Here is a 24,646-nt window from a genome sequence, read left to right as displayed (position 1 = left end):
TTAAAATACCAAGGAAACCTCATTATGTAAGCTATTACCACAAAATAAACCAAATACTTCCCTTCATGAATCCAATAGCTTCCTGGTTACCTGGGTACCCTATAAATTATGACACCCAATTAGATCATGGAAACCAGTCCATATGTAAACATTGGAAAACACAAGCGTCATTGTTTGCGAACATATTTTAAATGTTTCTTACCTGATGTTCAAGCAAAATGCGGATGAAGTTAGGGGGATTTTGACATTGTTTATAGAGAAAGAACATTTTGTCCGCTTCCCAGGGGTACTCAGTGCAAATGACCATACTGGATGTGACGCAAACATGGGTAGCATTTTCTGCCTTCTGGTATATCAATGACCCCTTTTTTCTAGGCCAATTTTGGTATAAGAATGGGTCCTTTTTTCAAATTGTTTTCAATTTTTATAGAAAATAGCCCAATTTTGCCTTAATTTAGCCAAAATTTTGGGGAAAATTTGCAAAAACTAAGCAAATTGGGTTACATTCATTGGTATATCGATGGGTCCAAATTTCTTAACAAATTGGTATATTGATTGGTCAACTTTCAAATTCACAGCAGCACACCCCTACCCAAACCAAACTTGACTACCTCCCGGGGTCCGCTTCAGTTTGATATATTTTGATAACCATGAAAATTTGACTTACAATTACATATATTGTATGGTTAAGCAGTGGCGTAGCCAGGGGGGGGGGCAAAGTGGGGCAGCTGCCCCTGTCTTGTGACTGCAAGGGCAGCAAGTTATTGATAACCATGGCACTTGTTGTCATCGTTTTTTATGAAATAAACAATTGTTTGTGTACAGGCAATACATGAAACATGTCAAATCATGATTGATGTACCAAAAGCAAAACCAAATAATATTTGAATCATTACTCCATGATTCTATATAAATAAGCATTTTATCCTTATAACCATTCATACATAAAACAAGGAGCACTTTGCTGATTCATGAAACCAGTTCTAAATGGTGTAGTTAGAAATCATCACATGTGTGCGGTCACTGACAGACATTCAGAGAGAGAGATTTTAATAATAGGATCGGATTGGTACTTGTACAAGAATCGGGCTACCTATAAGCTTACCCAGTTTGTCAAGATGGATTTTGTAAGCTGTTAAGTGATTGGAAATAGTGACTCAAATGTGTGTTTAATGTAAGTATACACATTCTGCAGATTGTTTTGAACTATGATCAATGAAAGAGCAACATCTTGGAGTAAGTAGTACTAACCCAGGGGTACTCAAGTTTGGTTTGGGTAGAGATGTGCCGCTGAGAATATTTGAAAGTGGACCCATCAATAAACTAATTTTTCAAGATATTTTCAAGTCAAAATTTTTGGCCAAATTCTACCCAAATTGTCTTAATTTTACAAATTTTCCCCGCAAATTTGGGCAAAATTTCAATTGGGATATTTTCCAAAAAAATTCTGAAAATTTTGAAAAAAGGACCCAACCATATATCAAAATTGGCTTAGAAAAAGGGGTCATAGATATACCAAAAGGCTGAAAATGCTACGTATGGCCATTTGTACTGAGTACCCCCTGGAGTACTAATTAGCAAGGTGCAGTAGGGATTTCTACCGATTTGGTGCATGTTTGTGGATATTCTTTCACCCTCTGCACTTTGCTTCCATTAAAATTGAGCTGCCTTATAATTCTCCTGGACAAGGAACATACTATTGATTGGCTTGATTTTCTACCACACAGACTCAGGGAGTTGTCATGCAGGCTGCAATGGTTAATTCTTGACTTACGCTTATTAGGGTACTGTCACTGTGTCTCTGTAGAGCTGTGTTCCAGAATAGTTTTTTGAGAATCTTTGGTCTCCACTACATGTAGCTCAGGTACATCAATACCAGAGAGGGGCAGGGTTGCCAACAGTGTTGCCAAACTCATGTTTTGGTAGACCAATATTGGGTGCCTTTTGAATATTTCCCTGCGACTTTTCTTGTCCATTGAAATTTATATGGAAAAGAATTATGCTTACATACGTATGTTACAGAAGCATCTTTTACTAAAAGCGTAATGTAGTACATTAATAATGTTGTTTCACCACCAATGTAAGATGCATCATTAATTGCCATGGTTACAACATTTGTATTAATTCTCATGTTTTCTTTCTCAAACAAATGTTATGCTTCACATTAGTTATTTATTATTGGTATAATTAACAATTCTTTAATAATAATAATACACAGACTTCGAGAGCGCTTTTAAAATGAAGAAACAAAGCGCTATGGGAAAGGAAAAATGCCAGAGGGGGGAACATCAGGTGAATAGGTGACTTTTCGGGTTCTTCTTGAAGGTTTGGCATGTGAGATGGCAAGCCATTCCATAAAACAGGGGCAATGATGGAAAATGCTCTGTCACCAGCCAGCTTGTTGGATCTGGGAATGGAAAGGCAAGTGGCAGCATTAAAGCACAATGAGTACCAGAATGACGGGTGTGAAGGAAAGAGGACAAGTATTCAGGTATAAACGAAGCAAGAACCTGGACGAGAGTACATGCGAAACTGGGCACGTTTAGCAACTGGAAGCCATGCAGACGGTGAAGCAAAGGAGAAGTATGAGTATATTTGGGCTCTCTGAAGATGAGTCTGGTGCACTTGTTCTGGAGAAGCTGCAGGCGGGTTAGGTTTTTCAGGGAGATGCTATTAAGCAAGGAGGAGCAGTAATTAATCTTGGACAGGACGAGAATCCTAACCGTATTGATACACACATCAAAACTGAATTGTTTAACTGAAATTTAACTGAATTGTTTTCTGTCGTTTGTATTTTAAGAGTAAAAAGAAACACAAGAAAACAGCTGAGTTGTGTGACCAGGTCAGTATACTGACAAGGTAGAGATCGTCATCTTCATCCTCTGCCTGCCAAGATTCCACACCATAGCTACTCATATTGTCTGTTCATGCCTGCTGTGTGCATTTGCTGTGAAATCAGAGGAGATTTTGAAAAGCTGCCACTACATTTGTAAAATAGATATTTGTAAATTTTATGGATTTTTAAAAATAGAGGATGGATTTGCAGTGTTTTTGGTTTAATTTATAAATTGAGGTTCAGTTTGTACATATATTGAACAATATTTATTTGTTATGATTGATTATGATTATTTGTTTATTATTGATTGTTATTATTTATTTACATTTATTATTTTATATTTATTTTCCTCTGCTCTGTTCTGCTCTGCGCTCTTCTCTTCTCTTCTCTTCTCTTCTCTTCTCTTCTCTCCTTTTCTCCCTCTCCTCTCCTCCTCTTACCTTCTCTCCCCTTCTCCCTTATCTTCTCCTCCTCTCCTCTCCTCCCTCTCCTCTCCTCTCCTCTCCTCTCCCTCTCCTCTCCTCTCCCCCCTCCCCTCTCCCCCCCCCTCCCCCCCCCCCCCCCCCTCCCTCCCCTCCCCTCCCCCCCTCCCGTCCCCTCCCCTCCCTCCCCTCCTCTCTCTCCTCTCCTCTCCTTCTCCCCATTTCCTTTGATTTGCTTTTCTTTTCTTTGCTTTCCTTTATTTGCTTTGCTTTGCTTTGCTTTCTTTTCCCTTTCTTTCCTTTCATTTCCCTTCCCTTAATTTCCTTTCCCTTGCTTGCCTTGCTTTGCCTTGCCTTGCCTTGCCCTGTACTGCCTTGCCTTAATTGCCATTCATTTCCTTTCATATTTGTCCATTCCGTTAATCCAAATCACTACCATTATAGTGTACATCAAAACATCCTCATGTTTCATAATTGCATTGAATGTCAACTGATCATAATGCACTCTGACAAATAGCTGAGAGCATCCATCATCAAATAAAAGATGATTTGAGATTACTAGCATATCAACACTACACAATTGTATGTTGAGTGGTTGCATTAATGTTCTATTGCGGTTTTGATGTAATAAGTCAGAAGATCATATTGTTTTGTATGTTTTAATATTTTGATCCATATCTTAATGCTCTGCATGCTAACCATAGGCTTCAACCTAAAAAGCACAAGTCAAAATATCAAAAGCTATCTCAAGAACCACTGAACTAATACTAGGCTTATTTGTACTCATTTTAATGCATTTTTCATGCTGATTCCAAATATGGTCATGGCGATGTGCAATTCTGAAATTTTTGAATTTTTAAAGAAAATTTGAAACTTGTCATCTACATGGGTTAAATGCAATGAGATTCATGCGCTACTTTTATTTCCGCCTAAAAATGATGTGTGAGTGCCAATCCCTCTGAGTTGATTTGACACAATTTACTGAATTTAACTGACTTTCATAGGAATTGTCAAATTTGGGTAACAAAAGCAGGTCATTGAAAATGTTAAAAATAGTTAAAATAACATACATGGTACCCCAAGTATGCAGAATGTAAAATAGTGGCAAATGTAGCTCCAAATGAAAGATGAATTTCTGATCTATCACAAATGGCCAGGTCTGGAAAAAATGAAAAATTCCCTGGAAGATGATCAAAATTTCCCTTCAAAAAGACAAATTTCCCTCCAAATTCTTAATGTATTTCTTTGTTTAAGGACCTTATTTCCCTCCAAACTTCCAAATTTCCTGGAAAGGAGCTTCCCACTTTCCACATTTTTTCCAGGCCTGCACAACCCATCTTCAAATTGGAGATGATCCACTGTTGTTAACATGGTGGATGCTACTTGATATTTAAAGTGAAGGGTATCAAACATCACATCTAGATTTGGTATGGTTTGACACTTTGAGTATGTGTTGAAAACAGGCACTCATACACCATGCGCTACCAAAAATCAAATAAAAGGTTCATCTCAGAAACATTGTTATATGCTATTCCTTTTTTTTTTTTTTTTTAAATAAGCTGTGTGTGCTATGCCGTTTTTCTTTTTTATTGCATTTTTGCCCACTTTTGTTTTCCTTTTTTTATGTGGTTACGGCTCTTCGAATACAACCAAGTCCATCATCCCTAGATTTTGTCCCGTGCAATTATGATCATTGCTGCAATTTGCACTAGTTTTTTGTTATCTGTTTTGAAGTCTGACACTTGTTAATTTTACACTGTGAAAGCTTGTCTCAAGATCATGTAACTGAATCTACAAGTTGGCATGTTTGTACTTCTTGTGAATTAAGTGCTAAATTTCTCATGCCAAATATGGTCATTATAATGATTATTGCTATTTTCAATGTTAAAATATTTAAGTTTGTATGAGAGAGTATATAAAAGGTTGATAAATGTTGTCTTTAAAGGCTTCATATCTGTGAAACTGAAAGAAAGAAGTTGTCACAGAATTAAGTGCCTCACATAGATCTATTTTATTTGTTTTGCACATTTGCTTACCTGGTCAAGCTGTGAATGCAGACAAGCCTTGAAATAAGTAGACTGGAACCAGGAGCAATTTGTTTTGAACATTGCTCCTGGTTCACAGGGATTTTACAAGAACCAGGAGCAATTTCTGAAGAAACAGGAGCAATTTTCAGTAAATCCTTTTCTGCATACAATACAGCATACCAGCACGACTGCATCAAGTGCAAAACTGTAACCAGGAGCAATTTATTTTAGAAAATTGCTCCTGGTTCATGTGAATTTTACAAGGACCAGGAGCAATTGGTGGCTTTACGAGGGTAAATTTGCTCCCCGCGGCCGCTTATTTCAAGGCTTGAATGCAGAGAACAGCTCTGCATGACAACAGCCATTACCATTAGCTAAATAATTTGGCTTGTCATAATCCGATAACCAGACTATATTTCATAGCCGGGATTTCATATCACAAATGCGCTTCTACATCAAAATTGAGTCTCATCCCCTAAAGTCATAGTTTGCATAGTACTATGACTTTTGTGCCTTGAGGGCTTCACAGCGTACTCTGGGTATGATTTTATGCTGTCTACCAAGTCTTGCATTTTTACGTTGAATTGAATTGAATATCAGCATGTAAGCAATATGTGAGAGATGATTTTGAACAAGTTGCATTTATAGAGAATTTTATTTGACCACAAAAATGGTTTGTTGGGAAAAGTACTATCTTTTGCAACTAACAAAAAATGTTCAGATGTATTTTGGATAAGAAAATCTGCTATCATAAAACTAAAAATGTGCTTTATATTGTTGTGATGAGTCAATAAAAAATGACATTTTCACCCACATGATAAATCAAATGCATTGAATGAAATGATGATTTTGTTCGTTGATATCAAATACCCATATGGCATGTATTCTTTACACCAAATATAAAGTTTCTACTCCTTTTAGTTTGAAAGAAATAGCTATTAAGGGTATTACACCCCTGCCCAATTTTGTGCCTATTTTGCATTTTTCTCAAAATTATAGCGCATTGGTGACAAGTAAGATATGTATATTATAGGGCAAGGACTACAACTACTACACAGGAAATTTTATTTCAGCACAGTCAACAGTTGTGGAGTTACGAGGGAAAACTGATATTTGATCAATAAATCAATAACTACTTGCCTTGAGTTGCTGAATTTTCAGTGCAGTAGTTGTAGTCCTTGCCCCTATAATATACATATCTTACTTGTCGCCAATGTCCTATAATTTTTGAGAAAAATGCAAAAATAGGCACAAAATTGGCCAGGGGTGTAGTACCCCCTTAAAAGGTGACATTTTTAGGTAAAAAAATCCTTCAATATGGTGACGGTTGCCATGGGAATGGAATACAATGTGCAGGTTACACATTTGACAACATAGCAGAAAGATTCTCCAGACTCAATCTGCTGAACATTTTGATATTATGATTTGTCCATTTGAGACATCTGTCCAACGACACAGAAATTTCATGGGGCCAGCCTCTACTGAATGGGATTTTTTGCCCATGCAATTAAAACCTCTAATGTGGTAAATTTGTCAGTTTATCAATTAAACCTCTAATATGTCAAATAGTATATTAGATGTAATTGATATATGATTTGTCCATTTGAGACATCTGTCCAACAACACACAAATTTCATGGGGCTAGCCTCTATACTAAATGGGATTATTTGCCGAATTAAAACCTCCAATGTGGTAAATTCATCAATTTATCAATTAAACCTCTAATATGTCAAATTCTGCATCTCTCTTGTTGTCTTTCAGCTTCAATTTCACCTAGCCTACCCAAGCAACAAATCCATCAAGATGACGACAGTAAAACCTGAAGACACCAGATCCATTATCGAGTATATCCTTATGTCATTGAGGAAGACATTCCCACAGACCTGTCTAGAGTAAGTGTTGAATACAGGGACTGATATGTACTTAACATTCTACAACGTATGATGATAATGGGATGTTCAGGTAAAGCTAAGAGGCCAGATGGGCACTTGTATTTCAAGTTGTATCACCTCAGCATACAAATTACAAGGTCTTTATAAAAGGACCCAAAGCAAGTGCTAAGTGGCTGCTTTCCTACCCTATTCGCAAGTATTTTACTTACTTTTATACCCAAAATAAGTACGGTAAAAGTGGACATTTTTGGGTGATTAATTTGTTACGCTTTGCCAATTTTGAGCTGTTTCCCTTGTTTTTAAATGTGCAATCTAAAAAAATAAATAAAAAAGCGTAGTGATTTATAGTGCGCCACGCACAGGCACAACGCCTAGACGTTGATCCACAAGCCTCAGCACACTTTACAGGTTGTCGCTGATCACTATGACCCCATATCATTCCATAAACCATTAAACAACAATTCAGGGACTTTGCTGCTTCAAGAGCGCACACCCTAGACATACCACAAATAACCATCGCAACCAGGATCAGCTCCCCGAGTTTCGTACGGGTTACAACGAGACAAATTAGCAGTGAGTTACTTGTCCAGGGAATTTCAAGCTAACTCAATTTTTCCACGAGAGCGTACTAGGCACCACCAGGGTTCGAACCCGCAACCTCTTGCACCATAGTCGAACACCTTATCGATTGAGCTGACTTGACTAAGCTTCCTTACATTGACCTATACACAAGGGGAATATATTTGTGCATTATTATTTACATGATAGCAGCTTAGAATGCAAAAACCGTGAAAATACATTAGCGCAGAAATGTCCACTTTTACAGCAGTTTTGGGGGTTTTTACACTTAACAAATATTAATTAAACCTCTGTTTCTGGTACCAATAACAAATGGAGGACAGTAACGATTGGGAGGAAGAGAAACAACAAAAAGGCTATACCATTTTCTACCCTGATGTGGCAGTGACGTCTGTTCGCATTTCATCAGGGCGCTGGCGTGCACACGCCTAAAGACGCCGCATAGATGCGCATGCGAAACAGCTGCCTCAACGCTTTGATGTTACTACTACATCAGGGTGGAAAATGCTTTACCTCTCTGAATTTTTGAGGCCACTTTCACTTGTCTGCTTAAAACTGTGGAAAATTCTGAAATTTCAACAAATATTATTGATCTTGCTTGGTCAGCCAATGAGGTTCATCGCCTAATTCCATCAACCATACAGATCTTCTCTTGTGTATTTTCATATTGCATACTCATGGCATGAGATTAGAAAAATGTTGCTTGCTATAAAGTTGGGATGTGAGCATCAAAAACTGTTTTACACTTACCTAACACTATGTACCACAATGGCCTCATCCCAATGGCATAGTTCAATAACCTCAATTAAACAATCAGAGTCCAAAATTTGACCTCAAATTGCAGAGCATGAGTTTTTGTACCCACATTTTGAAAGGTCATTCAATAAATGTACAAATCTATTGGGGTTAAAGAATTACCCTGATAGATGAGCATGTTGTGGATCCTAGTGTAACATAGATTTGAAAGACCAATTTATGTGACACAGTTCATAGCTATCATGTCAGACAATTTCTATGTCTAGGGGTTTTCGGCTCATGTAATTTACCACAACACAGACAGCTTCAGGGGTACTTTACCTCTGAACCCCTACCAAGGGGCTCCAAATTCATTTAATTTTAATGCACCTGCCTAATGTTCAGCAAAAAGAAAACAATTTCACCGCATCAAATAAGATTTAATTAATTCTTCTATATAGATGTAGATGCTCATATCTCTCAGACCACTAGGATCCACAACATGCTCATCTATCAGGGGCGCAGTTCTTTAACCCCAATACATTTGTATATTCGTTGAATGACCTTTGAAAATTTGGGTACAAAAACTCACACTCTGCAATTTGAGGTCAAATTTTGTACTATGATTGTTTAATTGAGGTTAGAGAACTATGTCATTAGGATGAGGTCATTGTGGTCCATAATGAACCCCCTCACATGTAATAACATATTGCTAGGATACACTGTAATTACAACCCACTCAATAACTGTGCCATTAGAGCATTGACCCACTCATTGCAAGAACTCAGTCTTGATTCTCAGCAAATCACTTGGCTATATGGTTGGCTGACTGATTGCGGCTAGTTGGCAGCGATGCCACCATAGCAACTTTATACATGAATGTTTGGGCTGCACAGACAGTAAGCGATGCGACACTGCCCCTTGCTAAACAAATTTGGCTACTTTTAGCAAGTTTGAAGGGGCTGCAGTATTTTCAGAGGTTTTTGAATAATTAAGGACGTTGTTGAATTGTTTGCTTCAAATGTTTTATAGAGCTGTTTTTGATGATCAATGTTGGAACTCTGGAAGTGTATTGGGAAGGGGATCGCCAAAAATATGTATGGGGATGTGCCATGCAGACTTTCTCTAACCTACTTTTTGCTGTTTTTGCAACCCATCAGTATACCAATTTTCACAAGAAGCACCCAAATATGTCCAATTTTGGGCACTTGCTTGTTAGGGCACTTTTGCCCAAATGTATCCAATTGAGGGCATTGGTCTTTGCATAAAACCTACCCATCAATATATCAAATCACTGAAAAGGCACCCCAATACCATAGCACACCCCATACACCTTCAAGCACGGAGAACCCCCCCTCCTCCCTGTGTGTATTCAGTCAAATCATTGACCCAATTGGATAACTCTTTGGATAAATTTTAGTTAAAGAGGAAGCCCTGCCAGAGCAGTTCTTCTAGGGTGAACCAAACCTGCTTGGTTATCTAATAAAGTGGCAAGGCTATCTCTGAATTAAACAGGTGCTAATTGATGCAATAACATTAAAACATCAATTAGCACCTGTCAAATTCAGAGATAACCTTGTCACTGATTAATTTGATAACCAAGCAGGTTTGGTTCACCCCAGAAGAGCCTGCTCTGGTGGGGCTTCCTCTTTAAAAGCATCCAAATATTACTACTTTTGGGTGCCTTTTCCTTTGACTGAAAATTGGGCTAGTATAGAAATACACCATCTGTCTCCACCTTGGCAACACTGCTAGTTGGGTGGCTGGATACATATGGATTACTTGCATACTCCACATTTATTATGATGTGCATTTTGACACATTTAATAACACTGGGACACATACCATGGCCATTCACACTCAAGAGCATGTTTGCAGATGTGCAAAGCTGATGAGCCAAATGAGTAGTTTGTCGGAACAAGTGATTCTGAGATGAATGAAAAAGCATATTCAGTTTAGCCCTTGTTCAGTGCATAGGGGACCATGCATGACAGGCCGTCCTGACATTACAAAATCCACCAGTCCTAGCCTTGTTGCCCCCCTCCCCACTCCCTGAGGAATAGAACCGGGGGCACATCAAAATTTGGTGGGTATGTTCCCGAATTTTGAGGTGGTGGGTCTTTGGGAGCTGACGATGTACCGGTAAAAGGGGGTCTTTTGGAGCTTTCTCTTTCTCAGCTTTTTGGTTGAAAATCACCTGAAAAAACACAGAAATATGAGGAATGAGAAATTTTTGGGTCTTTTAGAGTTGAAATTATCAAAATCAAGGGTCTTTCGGAGCTCTATTTTGGTCAAATATAGGGGGTCTTTCAGAGCTGCGAAATCCAAAAAGGGGGGTCTTTCCGGGGAACATACCCGTATGGTCATTTGTGTTGAGTGCCCCCCCCCCCCGAATAGAACTAGTTCTAATTCAGTTCTTCTGAAAGCAAACGAAATGTTGTCAGTTGCCACTGTGATACATCACAATCATTTCGATTTGTCAAGGTTTGTAATTATCCCCTGACACTAACAGCTCTCCATTATACCTGGGTGTGGTGATGCAAGCGAGGTGAAGCACCTACCCAGTGCACAACAAGATGCACTGCAGGAATTCGAGCCCACGACCACAATCTGCCTCATATGAATCGAAGCCTTGTTAAAACCCATTACACCACTATGCCCCACAGAGATCAACAAACACACAAATTACAAACAAATTAGTATTACCACAAAATGCATCTCTCAGATTCGTCTGTCTTCACAGCATCATTTGACCGACTTTTGACTCATTTCACATTACAGCACCACTTTAAATGACTATCACTTCTCAGCCCATCTGCCTTGGGGTAGGATCTGTTACATGTGTGTGTGTGTAACATAACACAGTTAGTTTGCCCATAGAATGTAAAGATATCAGTGTATGGTTTGCCAGTTACTATGCATCTTCTTACGCATTAGCAGCCAATTAGCAGTTACTATGTGAAATAGGTGCATACTTACATGACTAGCCTCAAGGTGGTTGGGGGGAGCCACAGTCCAAAATTATTCATTGATTCAAAGTCGGTGAATTCACTCAACGAATAGGTCATTGAGATATTTATTCTTTCAATCAATTTGTTTATTAGATCATTCATTCATTCATTCATCAATTTTTGTATCCCAATTCTTTCAATCAATCAATCAATTTGTTTATTAGATCATTCATTCATTCATTCATTCATCAATTTTTGTATCCCAATTCTTTCAATCAATCAATCAATCAATCAATCGATCAATCAATCAATCAGGTAGTCAGTCACCTAGTCAGTCACTCGCTCAATCATTCAGTCATCGGGCAAAATGTATTTCATCCAGTTATCAATTTGTTCATATGTTTTAATACATTATGAGATCCTGACTCTTGAAATCTATACATTTTTGTTAGTAAATTTATAAACTGGGACGCCAAATGTAAAGCATGACTTGAAATATGACAACATATCCTCTCTGCCAATATAAGTTAGCATGCCAAGTGAAGTAATATTGAGTGTGTTGGTGTGTGTGGCCTAATAGAGATGCCCGGTACAGATGCCTTTTAAGTGTTTCTGCGTGAATCTTTGTGCTTATGTGTAGTGGTATGATGGGGTGTGCTTTTGCACACACACAAGAAATCACTGCACAGGTAGTCATGAACACACCATGAACAGCGGGCATTCATGCTTGCTGGACAGTGTTACTGGTTTAGTAATATGCAAAAAACAATGCCCGCAATTGAGGGTGTATAATTAAGTCCGATTCAGACTCCTCATCACAACATCGTGTGATGCTGCGATGCTTTTTACACCGCGATGAAATTAAATTATACTGCGACGATATATCGCAATATCGCAGCCGCGATGTGGAGTCTGCATCTCCTTTTATGGTCATTATGTCGACCTTGATTTTCCAGCAGCCAATCACAAGCGTGCACGGGTGCAATGTTGCAAGAGAGACCGAACAAAGTTCAGCTCTCATCGCCACTGAAAATTCTACCGTTCACAGCCAAGCTCGTAAAAACCTGGCTCAGATTTCATCGCAGCGGCGATATCGTTCCCCTTTGTGGAGTCTGAATTGGACTATAGTCTGCACTCAGCAGTAAAACCCCCAACAGTCTGTGGGCAAATTTGTGTTGGCAAGGAGAGAGTAAAAGTGTCCAAACACATACTTGGTGTAGTTATAGTACCAGTTACCATGTGTATAATATTTTTGTGTCAAATATTTACGGAAAACAATAAGAGTACACCATCATATATTTTCCTTTCCACGATTGGTAACTGATTGCAATGATAATCACCATAATCCCAGGCTACAGTCTAGCCAGGGAAGATATCTAGCACTTCCCAGTTCCCACAATGCATTTCTTCCCAGTACTTATATGTGAAACATGGGTCGATAGCCACAAAAATATCTCCATTTAAAGCTCATCCTAATCTTACAATTGAGGTATTTTTTGTCACTATCGATCCATGTTCCACTGAATAGCAAATCAGCACGGGGAAGAAATGCATAGTGGGAAGTGTGCAATATCTTCTCTACAATCTAGCATAAGGCCTAATTATTAAATTTAGCTTGAGCACAAGACAATCTTTCGCATGCATTGAATCCTCGCTCATAAGACATGAAAATTATAGAGTACATCAGCACCTTCTCTCTTTGCCTGGAACTCCCATGTAGCAAATCCCAAGATAGCTAGGTAACGTAAATTGAGCGTGAAGCTTTTGCGTCATCAGAGTTGCAACTTGAACATCTCTAAGATTTACTGCTGGATTTCCTCTTCCCTTCAGTTTATAAACAATCCATGTTGACTACGGTTGCATATATGTTCAGTTGATAAGTTTATAACGTACGTCTTGGATGTGTTAAGTAAATGCAAAGGCTTAAAAGTAGCTTCTATTAATGTTTGGTAGCTATACACAACGCCCAGTTGGACTATCGTGGAATCTTCTTCAGAGTTACAGTTTGAATTTGTAGGACAACATTATTTCTCGTCTTAGTCAATCAGTACGGACTAAGTCACATTGCTTCTTGAACCTGTAATATACCATTGATAAAGTGCTTACTGCTGACCAAACTGAAACACCAGTGTGATATAATTGATACGTCTTTCCACATACCGCTTACTTGAAGGAAATCACTACATTGACTGAGTATTAAATGTAATTTGTTTTGTTTCTTCTGTGATATATTCCAAAACAGCAAAATGATTCCAAAGATTTGCATCCAGCCGCCAGAACGAAGCACGAGTATCCACAATGCAATTGATAGAATGACCATTCCAGAGCAGGGACCATGTGGTGGCTTTACACAGATGTATCAATGTATGTGTGATTTACACGGAGAGGCATACCAGCCTGAGGTGGCTTGGGTAAGTTGCTTAGATTGTATATTCCTTCTTCCCTGTTCCCAACATATCCTAGAAACTGTTGTTTGCATTGGTTTTACTGGCTGATTTGGTTTGGGTAGAACCAAGTTCCAGAAACTAAGCTCTTTATTCCCAAATTGATTTAATAGAAGGCTTTATAAATACAGCCTTAGTAAAGTTAACAAGAGCACCAATGGTGCTGTAGCTCATTTTCCCTAATTAAATATGCAAATTAGCTAATTAATATGCCTAACATTTGAGTATTTTTTGTTTATATCAGTTACTTGTACCAAGTTTTGAATTTCTATGATCTTCACACAAAAACCGATTACACCTGTCTCACCTTAATATAAAGCAGGACCAAATTTTTACGAGCTGCATAGTCAATAAGATAACAATAATGTTAATTGGACCACTAAGTACTTATCTTGGAGACAAACAACTGGGTGAGAAGGAAAACAAGAAACAATTATATTGAGGGTTTAGGACCATACACTGCAAACCCAAAGTGCCTATATTTCAGTAGATCCTCTAAAATTGGTTTGGCAGTGACAATGAGGGATTAATTACTAAATATAGGCACAAATTTAGACCACTATTTGGGGAGTATACAATCCAGAAGATCAGACCTCAAATGTAGTCTGATAAATATACTCAAAATTAGACACTATAAGCCCAAAACAGCTCTTATAAGTCATTGCAAAGGAGCAATTTCCAGTTCAGTGAATTGCTAGCAAACAATAAGCATGGATTTCAATGGTGATGTTATTAATAGTATTATTTGAACAGTAATTTTACATATAGTTGTACAACAATCAACATTGAATAACAGTTAGTGATCTTCAGAAAAAGTGTAAAACAAACCATTTGGGCTGGTAAATTGGGAGGGAGCTAGCAGACCATGAATGTGTCTATAATTGCTTCCATAAGTAATTTTGTCCAGTATCAGTTTAACAAAGGCTAATATTCATATCTAATCTCCAATACTAGAAGTTTTGCTGAATTTAGACGTTCTGGGTTTGCAGTGATAGCTGCTGCAGAGACATCGGCCTAATTTCTGCATTCTATATTGTACACATTTTACACCTGGCAGCTATTGCAGGAAGGGTTTTCTTGCCCTAAACCCCTAATGTGTACTTTATATCTTATATACAAAATTGTAAAAACACATAGGTAGGGTTTATGCAATAGCTGTCAAGTGCTTTATTTTTAAGATTATGTACAATATAGAATGCAGAAATGGTCAAATGTCTATAGGGTAGCTATTGCAGATACGACCTTCTCGATATCAATACAACTTTCAAAACATGTTTGCCTGACCTAATTAAGTGTATTTAATTAGCTCTCAGTTTATTTACTCAGTATTTTATAACTGCTAAGCCTTTATAGTTGTTTACTGGTCCCCCCAAAACCTCCCAATTGGAAACATATTACACATTATTAGCACATAGTAGCACCATTGAGTTATTAGTTGGCCTTGGTGCAATATCTATGGACTTGCCAATGTAAGGCAAAGCAACCCTGAAAAGCAAACATTGAAGGAACAAAATTCAACATCTCTTTTACAAAATTGCCAGATCAAGGAGTTTGTACAGTGTTTGTAATATGAAAAGCACCACAAACAGTCTGCATAGGAGACTATTCCATGAAATTTGGTAAAAATTTTCGTAACAAAATGCTCAAAAAATGACACTTTCCGTCCGAATTTTCCTAGCTAAATAAGTAACAATCATGAACGATCATGCAAAGATCGCCGCCTCAAATTACCAGATCCATTGCTCAAACGATGTAGCAAGAGAAAGAAAAAAACATACAGAAATCCGGATCATGCCTATAGTTCATTGCGTTACGCAATGAGCTAAAAATGGAATTACCAGGCTCTATAGCCTAATTTTTGACTAGGTGGAAAACAAGTTATCTCGGGATGCTTTATAAACAGCTGGAAGACTTGCTTTGGAAAATGTGCAAATGTTGGCATTTGGAGTGAAAAATTTTGTCTCTTGAAATACAGAAATTATGAATAAATTGCACGAAGTATTGCTACTTTTGTGGAAATTTTGCTTTTCTTTTTTTCCCTGGGAAATAAACATTTTTGCTAGGCCTGAGAAGGCATAGACAAAAGAAGGGTTGCAGTTCTAATTATGCCCACGACATCTGAGGTATATTCCCTATTTCCAGGCATATTTCTTTACATGGTTTATTGAAGTTACAACTTTACCACCAATTTACACAGCCTTTTGATGAATTAGACAATATCATTGCAGCTGATCATTTTTTCCCTGCAGCAAATTCCTGTTGCTAATTGTATAAATGGGCTATTCCAGTTGAAATCTATATACCCCAAACCTTCCACATAGGGAGTTTGAATTTCAAATGGAGTTACCTGAATGGGTGATTTTATTTGAAATCTACACTTCCTGTATGGAAGATTAAGGTTATGTCTTCCATAGGGGGTGTATGGATTTCAACTGGAATAGTCAAGTGTTTAATTCCAGTACGATTCTTTCAATAGCGATGGAATTCATATGGAATACCTATTTTTACATGCCCAACTACAATATTTTTTATACATTGCAACCCATGTACCGTATTTGTTCCATTACCCGCCCAGGGCACGTAACAAATTCATTTTGGGTGGGTGCTTATTTTTTTACATTGTTTACATCATTGCATACATTTTAAAAATGGCCAAAACATTCATCCATCATCATCAGTGTGCCATTTTATGTTTCGGACCGTGATCGAGATTTGCATGAGCAGTTAATATCACAGTTTGTTTTAAAGTCACTGGGTGGGCGCTTATAGGAGCATGGGTGGTTAATGGAATAAATACAGTATAAATATTTCAAATACTTCATTTGCTTATATCCTTATATGGAAATGTTAGGTTAGGAACAGCATAAAAAACATCATCATCATAAATTACACACTTCATGGTCCAGTGAGTGCAGTGACATTGGTATATATTTATATCCAGGTCCAACACAATCCCATTGTCATTTTATGTCTGCGGTAGAATGTTTTTGTATTCTATCCTGTCACCTCATTTACATGTTCATTTACCAAACAGTTTGCTATTTAAACTTTAAAAAGGGCATTTGTAACAATATTGTTAGTTTTAGTAACCTTTCGTTTTACCTTGTGCAAAATGAAATGTTGGTAAATTTAATTTTAGCATGATTCTGAATCTATTTTAGTTCAGACAACAGAACATTAGCAGTAGTAGCAGTGTAGTACTCTCAAGTATGGAAATATTAATTTTCTTTCTGCACCAAAATACATTATTGTGTACTGTCTCTGATATCTCTATAATAATACCCCTGCAGGAACATTTTACTTTAAAGTATGGTGGCTCAGTGGTTACGGCCTTGGACTCATAATCTTAGAGCTTGCGCGACGTGCATGGGTTCGAGTCCCTGTCCCACCACTGCACAGTGTTGCACCCTTTGGCAAGGCCCTTTGCCTCGATTGCCTCACCCCACCCAGGTGCAATGGGAAGCTGTTAGGGGTAGTCACAGTTGTTGTACTGATGAACCCTGCGCCATTTGTAGGCTGCAAAGATGGTTCCGACATATTTTAATGACTGGGGAATAAATGTTAAGTGCTTTGAGGCTGTTTACGGCATAAAGCGCTATATAAATATTCTCATTTATTTATTTATTTATTTAAAGAGGGGAGGGTATCAATTAGAGGTCATTTTGAGTCATTTTCCATCAAAATTACATAAGATTTGATTTGGATTTCAAAAATATTTTATTGATATTTTCACTGAAAACAAAACAAAATAAGGGAAGCATTTATTTATCTGCTTAAATGTGATAAATGATTTTTTTAAAGTTCTCCCTCTCTAAGGTTTCATCAAAAACCTCTGAAAATATTTATTGTTGTGATTTTACCCTCTCAGCTATTAAGATTGATAGTTCCTATATTTGATTTTAACTTGCTTTTGAAATTTACAAAACATAATAGGAAAACAATACACAGAAATATGTCTTATAGAAGCCAACAATGTAACCTTATAAACTCACAGGCATATTCTGTTTCTAGAACAAGGACAGTATGTGCATAATTCAGAAGCATTTTATACAGTGGCCTTCTTGAAAACAGTTTGCATACTCACTATGATCCACAACTTGCTCATCTATCAGGGCAAAGTTCTTTATCCCAAGTACATTTACACATTCATTGAATGACCTTTAAAAAATTGGCTACAAAAACTCATACTCTGCAACTTGCAGTCAAATTTTGCACTTTGATTGTTTAATTGAGGTTATTGAACTATGCCATTGGATGAGGCTATTGTGGTCCACAGTAACTGGCATCATTTGAAATAGATATGGCAGTTATAAACAACTTCCATGGAAGCTTATCTTTTCAAATACTATGTTATCTTATTTATTTGCCTTCAAAGAAATACACCTTATCACAGAAACTGAGATGTTTTGTAAACAGTAGAGAATGATTTTATAAACAGTGGTTAAGGTCATGCACTTTTTGAGTGTCTTGAACATTCATCAGTGTAATGTAGTGTATCAATTTGATTTACAACATATTTATGCATCATAAAAATAGTGATTTATAACAAGCATACAATGAGTAGCTTCTTTACTTTATTAGATACACATTAGGATCCACAATATGCTCATCTGTCAGTACACAGTTCTTTGACCCTAATAGGATTCTACATGCATAGAATAACCTTTGCATGTGTGGGTACAAAAACTCATACTCCACAACTTCAGGTCAAATTTTGAGCTATTGTTCTTGAATGGAGGTCGTTGAGCTCTGTCATGGAGAATGAGGGCGTCATGGCTCATTCTTAGTGACAGTGGGTTAAATTCAACCCTGGTGTACTATTTGTTACCACTTCCAAGATAATGCTTTATCCCAAGACCTGTCATGTTTTGGAAACAGTAAGCTTTGATGCTATAAACAATAGTTACTGTATTTGTGTTGATGGGGTGCCTTTTCCTAGTAATATTGAAACTGATATGCCTGTCCTTGTTGGCAGGAAAAACCTAGATGTGTTTGTGGCCCCTGAACATGTTTAAAACAAAACTGCCAACCAGTTAGTTACAAAAGAAGTTTTGCTTTATAGTTTAAACTTGTTCAGGGGCCAATGACACATAGGAGGTTTTTCCCGGGGTTTTCCTGCCCAACAACGATATGTTTTATTGCTACCTAAATTGAAAGTTTCAAGAAAAACAAAATAAGTAAACAAAATCAGAACATCACTTCTGAAAATTATGTGATTTTGCCATTGTATTATTTTCATTGAAGTAACAATAAAATCTTTTCTGTACAAAATATTTTGTTGTTCCATCAAATGATTTACATTACAGTCATAAAAAGGTCGTTTTGTTCATATAAACAGCTGATGCATATTTCATAAACATTGCAAATAACATTGTTGTTCTATAAGTATAATGGCTACCCCAGCATTGACTGCTCATGTTCAAATGTTAACCATGAGTTTCAAAAATGTTCAATGTCAGATCTGTATTAGATTGCTTTTATATTTGCTGTTTGCTAAGATCTTTAGCACAGCATTTATTTGTCGTAGAAAAGGATGAATGTTGGGATGTTCTGGCTTAGCAAATCAGTGTTTGCCACTTTAAAATATCAGGCATGAAAATGATTAGTGTTTTAGCTAATTTCAGCATTATTTTCTGTGTTTTTCAGTCTATTTCTGAATCAAATTCACTGAAAATAGTAAAAAACATTGTTTTGCATTGTTTTTTACATGATCAGTTTCTATGCCTGATAATTTGTATTCATATTTTTGTAGATATTTTCAAATTCTGATATTTGGTATTATTTTATCCGATTCCTTTCTCAGGATGTTGACACGATATATTTGTCTCAAGATTCCAAGGAGTTATGCCTGAATGACTTTGATCACCTTGAATCCAGGTAAGATAGTTCTGTTTTCACAATGGACCACAATGGCCTCATCCCAATGGCATAGTTCAATAACCTCAATTAAACAATCATAGTGCAAAATTTGACCTCAAGTTGCAGAGTATGAGTTTTTGAAAGGTCATTCAATGAATGTACAAATGTATTGGGGTTAAATAACTGTGCCCCTGATAGATGAGCATGTTGTGGATCCTACAGCTTAGCTGTAACTTTCTCGAGGGTTTTCAAGCAATGGTGTAATGACTGGGGAGGGGGTGGGCAGGTGAAACAGTTGCCCATCCCTATAGTGTGGCACAAAATAGGCCAAAATTTGTTATTTTTATCTTCCTTTTGGCCTGTTTCAGGCCAAACTTAATCATTAATTAATTATTACTGAGCATTTCTCAGTCCCAGCAAGTTGTCGGTGTACCAATCAATAATGGGTCAGAATGAGATTAAATATAAATATCAGGGACTGTCTTTTGGAATTTGCAGGAAAGCATTAAATAGCTCTTTTGGAGCCTTCAAGGAGAGCTGTGTAGAGGATTTAGAATGTAAGGAGAGAATGGCCAATTAAGGAGAGCTAAAAATCACTCTTCGATCAGATTGAAGGAGAGCAGTAGAGAGTGAATGCTCTTGCTCTACTCAAAAGGCAGTCCCTGAAATATGGCCTGAAACAGGAAGATGTATATCACACATTTTGGTCTATTTTTCCCCCAGTATTTTTAGCCAGGGGTAAACCATGTTAAATTAATGTGAGGCAAAATCATTTCCATTCTCCTCCACTTTTCCCATTTATTTTTTTGTAATCAAAATTAAAAAGTATGTCAAAAGCACTTCAATATCATGGAGAAACATGCATGCAAACAAGCTAACATGTATGTCCCTATACAGTGTATATTATGTATTTTAACAAAATAATGGATTATAAAGGAACAACAGTTTCATTGATGTACTCAAGCTCAATCATAGACCCTGGAAAATGTCTATGACTCAACAAGTCAACATTCAGATTTACAACATAATCACAAACATTCTGACATTTGAAAGGTCATAATGGGGTCAGTAACATTGGTAACTTGTTTGCCAAATTTCCTTTTCCTTGTCCCCTTTGACCCCCTTCTTGGCAAACCATATCACATTAATGTTTGTACAAGGAAGTAATCTATATAATATTAATCAAAACTTTCCCAACAAAGCTCATATTCTTTGTTTCTCTCAGTGGTACATTGATATTGTGGCTGGTGCAATTGGAATCAAAATTTAAACATTAGGCCTAAATAGAAAAAATGCAAACAAAAAAAGAAAGACCAGTGCTACCTCAATCAGACCCAGTGCCCCTCAATTAGTCCTGGTGCCCATGGCGTAGCGCGAGTTATTCTATTGGGGCACCGACCATGATTGGTGCCACCGGTCCTGAGAGCAGGGGTGACAAGCCATTTTCCGGCAATTTTCCCATGGGATTTTCTAAATTTTCAAATCTATGGGGGGGGGGCACTCAACACAAATGACCATACGAGTATGTTCCCCGAAATACCCCCCTTTTGGATTTCGCAGCTCGAAAGACCCCTATATTTGACCAAAATAGAGCTCCGAAAGACCCTTGATTTTGATAATTTCAGCTCTAAAAGACCCAAAAATTGCTCATTCCTCATATTTTGTGTTTTTTCAGGCGATTTTCAACCAAAAGGCCAAGAAAGACCCTTGACTTTGACTGTTCGCAGCTCCAAAAGTCCCCATTTTACTTGTTCGCAGCTCCGAAAGATCCCCTTTTACCGGTACGCCATCAGCTACCAAAGACCCACCACCTCAAAATTCTGGGGGAACATACCCACCAACATTTTTTGATGACCCCCGGGCATGTGCTCCCTGTGCCCATATGACGCGACGCCACTGCCTGGTGTCCCCAGTTTATGTCTCACACTACACCACTTTATTCTCTGCTGGTAAAGAGAATATAAGAATTTCACCTCCTTGTCTGCAATATTTAAGAGAAGGGACTAAGTTAGTATAAAACCATATAGAAAAATATAAACTAAAAACAAACTAGTCAAAAACTTTTAGATTTTAATACCTCCAGGTGTAAAAGATAGTTATGAAAATGAAGTGTTTACATTAAAGCATAAGAGATACATGGGATCAAGCAAGGTGACAATTTTTTTAAACATTTTTTTTTTTCATCATTCAGGTTGCACTATGTTGGAAATCTCATTGATTTGACTTAAAGTTCATGAGTTCGATTCCAAGTTGAAATTAAATTAAATCATAATAAAAATACAAATGCAACATTTTTGTCTTGTACTCTGCACAAAATATCACATACATCTGTACTTTTTAAAACCATATGATCAATGTTTTGCAATATTAAATAACTTTGCTGCTACCAACAGTACAACTTCGATATCAAATATCTATACAGTGCCCATAAATAGAGCAGTTCAACCAAGTCAAATGAAAATAAAAAATCTTTCATATTTTTAACATGCATCACCTCTATCTCATGCAACTACAAGTACTCCTGAACTATAAATGCATGAAGTAAACAAAATCATGTGCAGAGAGAAAAAAATACATGGATCGTTTTTTTTAGCACACCATCAAACTCATCTCAAACTTCCTAGTAACAATCAGTACTACTGACACATGTGTAGCGTCTGATTACGGCGATTCCATTAACTTGTTACCCTTGCCCCTTCACAACTACTTGACTAAGGGGAACATATTTGGTATAAATAGTTGCAATTGCCAATTGATTTCAGCCAGGCATGCCAAACAAATTTCCTCATGTGTGATTTGATGATTTCACTGTACGTACGTCGTACGTGTTTTTCGGGGGCTGGGGAGTCATCTAGCGTGCATGAACTATTACATGGTTATTAGTAGAGCCAAATCATGTATCAAGTTCAACTTGAATCCTCATGGGAGAGGGGGGATACTCAGTGTAAGTGACCATACAGGGATGTGCTGTTAGATATCATTTAGAGTCCCTTAGCAAGAGCCCCCAGTTCAGACAATTCTGGTATAAGAACAGGTAATTTTTGTCAAGTTTAAAAAAAACAAAGTCCAATTTTCATCTAATTGGAGCCCAAATTAAAAAAGAATTTAAATGTTTTTAAAAATTGCAAAATTGTGTTAAATTTGGCCACAAATCTGGGCTTCAGGTATAAAAATGTGTACAATTTTCTTGGAAAATTGGTATAAATATGGGTCCACTTTTAGATTCTCTGAAGCACATCCCATACCAAACTAAAATTAGCTCCCCTGGGCTTGAAGTAGCTTTCATTGCTTAGCTTACTAGGGTTAAAGCTAGTGTTAGTGGGTTAGTGATAGAGTTCAACTACACACATCAATGATCTCAACTGAGGTGACTTCAAAACCAATAAAAGTGACAGTATTCGAATTCTGTAGAAAAGAAAATAGATCAAGCTAAATATATGAAAGGGAGTGGGTACTTTTGTTTAGAATTTCTTAAAAGTTTTTATTTAGAATATTTTTAGAATATTTGACATATATTTTTAGAATATTTGACATTAATTGTCAAGCAATTCTTCCTTTCATTTAATGGAATAATCAATATAATATGTTAAGAATGTTTAATAATAGAAATGGACTATAAATAAATATTGTTTTTACTGATTCATATGATGATACATTTAACATCTAAATACTTTTCAGAATGCTGGGTGTTAATATTATTCTTAGATTCATGTGTTTTATTTTATGAGGTCTTGCATTTATGCTATTTGCTTGAAATTGATTGTAAAATTTAAATGATTTTCACATGACAAGTAAAATATGTGAAATTTAATCAGCAAAATAAAACCACTTAGAGAAAACCAGACCTATGTATCACTTCCTTGTTACGATACATTATATCAAATTGAATAAAAATACAAATTGAAATTCAAGGTCAGCTGAAAATTAAGTAATTAAGTAGTGGTAGTTCTGAAATGGTAAATGCCTGGTTACTATCCAGTGCTATTTTTCTTAATGATTGTCTAACTCAGTACTATGCCCCAAATATGTGTCATTGGTGATATGAGAGACAATTTTGACATCACTGTAACCGAAAGACCCCATATTTATATTATCACAAACTCGTGCTATTTCACCCAAGGTGTTTTTTTTTTTACTTTAATGGCATTTGCCTCTCTCATTACATTAACCCCAACTGCCAACCTGCTTTTTGCCTAAGTGGAAGGAAGGAAGAAAATTTGAAAAGTTGTTTCCCGCCTAGAAATTGACCCATTGACCCCTTGGGTGCCAACCAATAGAACGGCTATAGTTAGCCATGTGACCGTGGGCCGGCCAACAGTTTGGTGCATATGTAGTTTGGCATGATTACGCACTCGGATCATGTGGCATGTTTGGTCTTGCAGTCACTTTGTGCTGTATGGTTTTGTATGGTCTAAACGTTAGGGTTAAAAAAAAACTCTCACCCAAACACAAAATTTTATTGTGAACATTATGCTTTCTTCCAATTCTTGACCCTTAGATTATGTCCAAAAGTCCACCTCACATCCAAAGACCTTAATTCTTACTTTATCAGCCTTCTACCCCATACCGTTATATGTTGAAGTGCCCCTTCTGATATAAGTAATAAATAAAAATGTTTATTATTATAATCATGCAGAATAATGTTGGTGTTACCGTATTCATAATCTAATCATTGATCTCATCTCTTGCCATTTCAGGGACCTGGTACCTATAGTCGCTAGTCTCATGTACAACTCATGGTTCACAAAATTAACGGCCACAAATTTGAAACTGGTAAGTCCATCATGCACATGTGAGATTTTGACCAACAACCATGCTCCTGGATCATAACTAGATGATAATAGAGCAGCTATTCATTATATAATTGAAAATTAAACATCACTGAGATTTTGACCTAAAAC

At 37.0% G+C, this 24,646-nt stretch overlaps 1 protein-coding gene across 1 annotated transcript in view; it reads left to right on the top strand.

Annotated features, from left to right (window-relative positions):
• LOC140172558 (F-actin-uncapping protein LRRC16A-like) overlaps nucleotides 1–24,646 on the top strand; it is a 91,028-nt gene that overhangs the window by 24,689 nt on the left and 41,693 nt on the right. Inside the window, exons 5-8 of the mRNA XM_072195702.1 lie at nucleotides 7,047–7,177; nucleotides 13,685–13,853; nucleotides 19,690–19,763; nucleotides 24,443–24,518. Of these exons, the coding sequence (XP_072051803.1) occupies nucleotides 7,047–7,177; nucleotides 13,685–13,853; nucleotides 19,690–19,763; nucleotides 24,443–24,518 (450 nt within the window). The remainder of the gene's footprint in view (nucleotides 1–7,046; nucleotides 7,178–13,684; nucleotides 13,854–19,689; nucleotides 19,764–24,442; nucleotides 24,519–24,646) is intronic.

This window comes from Amphiura filiformis, chromosome 16, assembly GCF_039555335.1.
Source record: "Amphiura filiformis chromosome 16, Afil_fr2py, whole genome shotgun sequence".
Classification (NCBI taxonomy): Eukaryota; Metazoa; Echinodermata; class Ophiuroidea; order Amphilepidida; family Amphiuridae; genus Amphiura; species Amphiura filiformis.
This window is presented reverse-complemented; position numbering and strand designations above follow the sequence as displayed.